Here is a 6,000-nt window from a genome sequence, read left to right as displayed (position 1 = left end):
GAATATGGTTGAATACAAACAGTGTAGTTATACCCTCCGTAAGGCAATCAATCAGGTAAAACGTCAGTACAGAGACAAAGTGGAGTCGCAATTCAGGGACTAAGACACAAGACGCATGTGGCAGGGTCTACAGACAATCACAGATTACAAAGGGAAAACCAGCCACGTCGCGGACACAAACGTCTTGTTCCCGGACAAGGTAAACACCTTCTCCGCCCGCTTTGAGGATAACACAGTGTCATCGACTCAGCCCGCTCCCAAGGACTGTGGGCTCTAATTCTCCGTGACCGATGTGAGTAACACATTTAAGCGTATTAACCCTCCCAAGGCTGCCGGTCCAGACGACATCCCTAGCTGCATCCTCAGGGCATGCGCGGACCAGCTTGCTGGAGTGTTTACATACATATTCAATCTCTTCCTATCCCAGCCTGCTGTCACCACTTGCTTCAAAGATGTCCACCATCATTCCTGTACCCAAGAAAGCAAAGATAACTTAAATAAATTACTATCACCCCGTAGCACTCAGTTCTGTCATAATGAAGTGCTTTGAGAGGCTAGTTAAACTTCTTACAGCTCTTTAAGGATAGGGGGCAGTATTGACAATTTCGGAAAAAAATATGTGCCCATATTAAACTGCCTCCTACTCAAACTCAGAAGCTAGGATATGCATATAATTAGTAGATTTGGATATAAAACACTCTGAAGTTTCTAAAACTGTTTGAATTATGTCTGTGAGTATAACCGAACTCATATGGCAAGCAAAAACCTGAGAGAAATCCTACCAGGAAGTGGAAATCTGGATGCATGGGCTCTCTTCAAGTCGTTTCATATTGAACACACAGTGACGTAGTAATAATTGTACACTTCCTAAGGCTTCCACTAGATGTCAACAGTCTTTACAAAGTTGTTTGAGGCGTCTACGATGAACAGAGACCGAATGAGAAGGCTGGGAAGTTGGTCACCCAGGGAAGGACATCACTTCATTGGTGCGCGTTCAGGAGGGAGGATCCTCTGTTACAAAACGTTTTTCAAGACACAGGAACCGTCTGGTTGAAATATTACTGAATCTTCACGTTCTAAAGGCCCTAAAGATTGATGTTTTACAACGTTTGACATGTTTGAACGAACGTAAATCCAACTTTTTTTTACTTTTCGTCGTGACATTGTCCGCGCGCTTCCTACATTTGGAGTAGCTGAACTGAACGCGCGAACAACGAGTTATTTGGACATAAATTATGGAGTTTATCGAACTAAACAACATTTATTGTGGACCTGGGATTCCTGGAAGTGCCTTCTGATGAAGATCATCAAAGGTAAGGGAATATTTCTAATGCTATTTATGATTTTAGATGACTCCAAAATGGCGGCTATCTGTATTGCCTAGTGTATTTTTCTGAGCTCAGTACTCAGATTATTGCAAAGAGTGCTTTCCTCGTGAAGCTTTTTTGAAATCTTTCACAGCGTTAGCATAAAGGAGATGTTCATCTATAATTCTTTGAATGACAGTTTAATATTTTATCAACGTTTATGACAAGTATTTTTGTAAATTGTGGCACTGATTCACAGGCAGTATTTGAGGGAAAATATTTTCTGAATGTCACGCGCCAATGTAAAATGCTGTTTTTATATATAAATATGAATTTTATCGAACAAAAAAATGCATGTATTGTGTAACATGATGTCCTAGGAGTGTCATCTGATGAAGATCGTCTAAGGTTAGTGCTGCATTTAGCTGTGTTTTGGGTATTTGTGATGCATGTAGTTGCTTTGAAAATTGCTGTGTTTGTTTTGTGTCGATGTACTCTCCTAACATAATCTAATGTTTTGCTTTCGCTTTCGCTGTAAAGCCTTTTTGAAATTGGACAACGTGGTTCGATTCAGGAGAAGTGTATCTATAAAATGGTGTAAAATAGTCCTATGTTTGAGAAATAGAAATTATTAGATTTGTGGTTTTGAATATGGCGCTCTGATTTTTCACTGGCTATTGTCAAACTCAATCCCGCTAACGGGATTGGTGTCGTAAGAGGTTTTAAGGATCATATCACCTCTACCTTACCTGACACCCTAGATCCACTTCAATTTGCTTACTGCCCCAATAGATCCACAGACGATACAATTGCCATCACACTGCACACTGCCCTATCCCAACTGGACAAGAGGAATACCTATGTAAGAATGCTTTTCATTGACTATAGCTCAGCCTTCAACACGATAGAACTCTCCAAGTGAAGGTAGGAAACAACACCTCCCCTTCACTGATCCTCAACTCAGGGGCCCCACAAGGGTGCATGCTAAGCCCCATCCTGTATTCCCTGTTCACCCGTGGCCACAAACGCCTCCAACTCAATCATCAAGTTTGTGGACGACACAACCATAGTAAGCCTGATTACCAATAATGACGTGGCAGCCTACAAGGAGGAGGTGAGGGCCTTGGCAGAGTGGTGGCAGGAAAATAACATCTCCCTCATGGACTTCAGGAAAAAGCAGAGGGACCATGCCCCATCCACATCGACCGCAGCAGAGAAGGTGGAAAGCTTCAAGTTCCTCGGCGTACACATCACACAACAGCGTTTTGGCTTGGCCCCTTAGACCCTCACAAACTTTTACAGATGCACAATTGAGAGCATCCTGGTACGGCAACTGCACCACCTGCAACCGCAGGGCTCTCCAGAGGGTGGTGCGGTCTGCCCAACCCATCACCGGGGGCACACTGCCTGCCCTCCAGGACACCTACAGCATCTGTTGTTACAGGAAGGCCAAACAGGTCATCAAGGACATCAACCACCTGAAACAATGGCCTGTTCACCCCGCTATCTCAAGGCCATCAGACTGTTAAATAGCCATTAATAGCCGGCTACTGCCCCATATACATAGACATGGAATCACTGGTCACTTTAATAATGGAACACTAATCACATGAATAATGTTTACATACTACTTTACTCATTTCATATGTATATACTGTATTCTATTGTACTGTATTTTAGTCAATGTCACTCCGACATTGCTTGTACTAATATTTATTATTTTACTTTTAGATTTGTGTGTATTGTGATTTGTTAGATATTACTGCACTGTTGGAGCTAGGAACAAAAGCATTTCGCTACACCCGCATCTGTTAAATATGTGTATGTGACCAATAAAATTTGATTTGATGTTTGGTTTTTCTTTGTGAGTCTGACTTAATACGTTTTCTTCATAATCTCTGTGAAAAACACAGAACGAAAACAAAACGTTGACACTCTTCATGACTTTCAAATGAACAGTTGAGTGACTACTCTACCGATTAGCCAACGGAGACTGGGCACTTCAGGAAAAAAAAGTGTTTTTGTTTTCTTACGAAAAGAGCAAGAGAATTCATCAAAGCAAGACTGCTGGGTCTGTGCCCATGTCAGGAATGAGAGAACAGGTTTCTCCAGATAAATATACTGTAGCCTACCATGTACGCTGGACCTCAGCCCAACTTTGAAACCTTTTAATGTTTTTGCTCACAAGGTTTCCTCTTCCATCAACTCACTTTTGAAATGACTTGTCAAAACATGCCAAGTCACCCTTTTTGAAATCCAAAATCCAAGGCAGATAAACAAACCCAACCTTTGAAGTAATTTGTATTTTTCCAATCTGACTTTGTTTTCACAGACTCTCACCCCCTTTTCTGCCCTTTGGTAGTTTAGTTGTTCATTTTCTTTTTTTTATCACAACACATTTGTTGTCTAAGTTCAGGAATGCTTTGGCTATGACAACACGCTGTTGCCGTTGCTCTTGCCGTCGCTGTTGCCATACAGGTCTGCTAGCTTCTTGAAACGTGGCCCCCAGGTGCTGAGATAGTCATAGTTCTGCTCCGAGTCTGTACTTAGCGACTCCAAGGAGCTTAACGATTCAGCTACCGAGCCACTCCCCTCAAAGGCGTACGTCTGCAAAGAGTCATACGGCGGAGCTGACGGCTCAACATCTGCATCTTTCAGCCGGTCCCAGATGAACTCTCGGAAAACAACATTGTCTGGCAGGGTTTTATAGACAGGCTGCGAGGAGGAGGACATTGGGTAGGGGAAGAAGGTGTGGGTGTCAGGGGTGACGTCTCGCCGGACCTTGGGGTCTCTGATGACGTTGAGGTTGCGGAGGGCTACCATGTCGAAGGCCTCCGTGTCTTCCTCTCCTCCACCCTCGTCGTCATAGCGGACGATGTTCTCCCTCACGTCCCTCGCCTCCTCCAGAATCAACGGTTCCTTCTTCCTCCGACGCATCGACACGATCAGCAGCACCATCACTGAACAACGGAAAAGAAGAGAAAGAGAGAGAAAGGAGGAGAAGGAGGAAGGGGGGTCTGGGTAAATTTTTATTCATCACCAGTTTAGAATACTTGCAATGACCATTTCTTTAATATAAAGGCATAGTACATTTAGGATGATACATCTACATTAAATAATAGCCCATATTTGATGAATATGAAAATGAAATGTTGAAACATTTCAGATGAATATATCCTTGCATCAATACATTTCTCTCCTCTATCCTCCATTTTGTGCACTACTTCCACCTCCCAAAACCATAACTCTCCTCACCAAAGCAAACTGGCAAATGTCTAATGATCCGTCATCCATCAATGTCGCACTGGTGCAGTGAAATATCGCTCTGTGAACCCATATTTCTTCCCCTAACTGCATCTGGCTTCCGCGGGCTAGTGTGAGGCCACCAGGAAAGCAAATGCAAACATCGCTTCACAGCTCATAATAATAGAGAAAATGTAGGGGTAGAAGGGGTGGGGAAGACACAGATGAATGGAGATTCTTCTGACTGCTGTTTGGTGACCATTTTCTGACAGCATGACTCCTTGCTGCTTTTCTTTCTGTCTGATCAATTTTCTCTCTTTCTTTCTCTTAGGAAAAAGCATCTCTGTCTGTGTCTTCCTCTTTTTTTTCTACATAGAGGCCTATAGTATCCATAGCCATGGGAATTAGGGGTGCAGCAGCACCGCCTGATAAAAATAATTAAATATATACACATACATACACACATATATACATACACATATATATCTATACAGTGCCTTCGGAAAGTATTCAGCCTTATTCTAAAATTGATTAAATAGTTTTTTTCTGCTCATCAATCTACACACAATACCACATAATGACTAAGCAAAAACAAATGTTGGCTAATTTATAAAAAATAAAAAACAGAAATATCACATTTAAATAAGTATTCAGACCCTTTACTCAGTACTTTGTTGAAGCACCTTTGGCAGCAATTACAGCCTAGAGTCTTATTTGGTATGACGCTGCAAGCTTGGCACACCAGTATTTGGGGAGTTTATCCCATTCTTCTTTGCAGATCCTATCAAGCTCTGTCAGGTTGAATGGGGAGCATTGCTGCACATCTATTTTCAGGTCTCTCCAAAGAAGTTTGTTTGGGTTCAAGTCCGGGCTCTGGTTGGGCCACTCAAGGACATTCAGAGACTTGTCCCAAAGCCACTCCTGCGTTGTCTTGGCTGTGTGCTTAGGGTTGTTGTCCTGTTGGAAGGTGAACCTTCACCCCAGTCTGAGGTCTTAAGCAGGTTTTCATCAAGGATTTCTTTGTACTTTGCTACATTCATCTTTGCCTCGATCCTGACTAGTCTCCCAGCCCCTGCTGCTGAAAAATAGCATGATGCTGCCACCACCATGCTTCACTGTAGAGATGGTGCCAGGTTTCCTCCAGACCCTTGCCTGTCCTGACCCTCTACCCGCCCGCCTGACCACTCTGCCTGTCCTGACCCTGTACCAGCCGCCTGACCACTCTGCCTGTCCCTGACCCTGAGCCTGCCTGCCGTCTTGTACCTTTGCTCCACCTCTGGATTTTCCGACCTCTACCTGACCTGAGCCTGCTAAACTTCTTCCAGTTAAGAACGATGGAGGCCACTGTGTTCTTGGGGACCTACAATGCTGCAGAATGTTTTTTGTGCCCTCCCCCAGATATGTGCCTCGACACAATCCTGTCTTGGAGCTCTATGGACAATTCTTTCAA

General features: G+C 43.4%; 1 protein-coding gene across 2 annotated transcripts in view; it reads right to left on the bottom strand.

The window, feature by feature from the left end:
- Positions 1-3,056: 3,056 nt before the first annotated feature.
- LOC106578734 (cadherin-7-like) overlaps positions 3,057-6,000 on the bottom strand; it is a 115,205-nt gene continuing 112,261 nt past the window's right edge. For both annotated transcript variants that reach the window (XM_045702227.1, XM_014157864.2), the window contains one exon: positions 3,057-4,267. In XM_045702227.1, the coding sequence (XP_045558183.1) occupies positions 3,735-4,267 (533 nt within the window). In that variant the 3' untranslated portion in view covers positions 3,057-3,734. The remainder of the gene's footprint in view (positions 4,268-6,000) is intronic.

This window comes from Salmo salar, chromosome ssa19, assembly GCF_905237065.1.
Source record: "Salmo salar chromosome ssa19, Ssal_v3.1, whole genome shotgun sequence".
Classification (NCBI taxonomy): Eukaryota; Metazoa; Chordata; class Actinopteri; order Salmoniformes; family Salmonidae; genus Salmo; species Salmo salar.
Note: the sequence above shows the minus strand (reverse complement) of the source record. Positions and strands in the feature narration are given on the sequence as shown.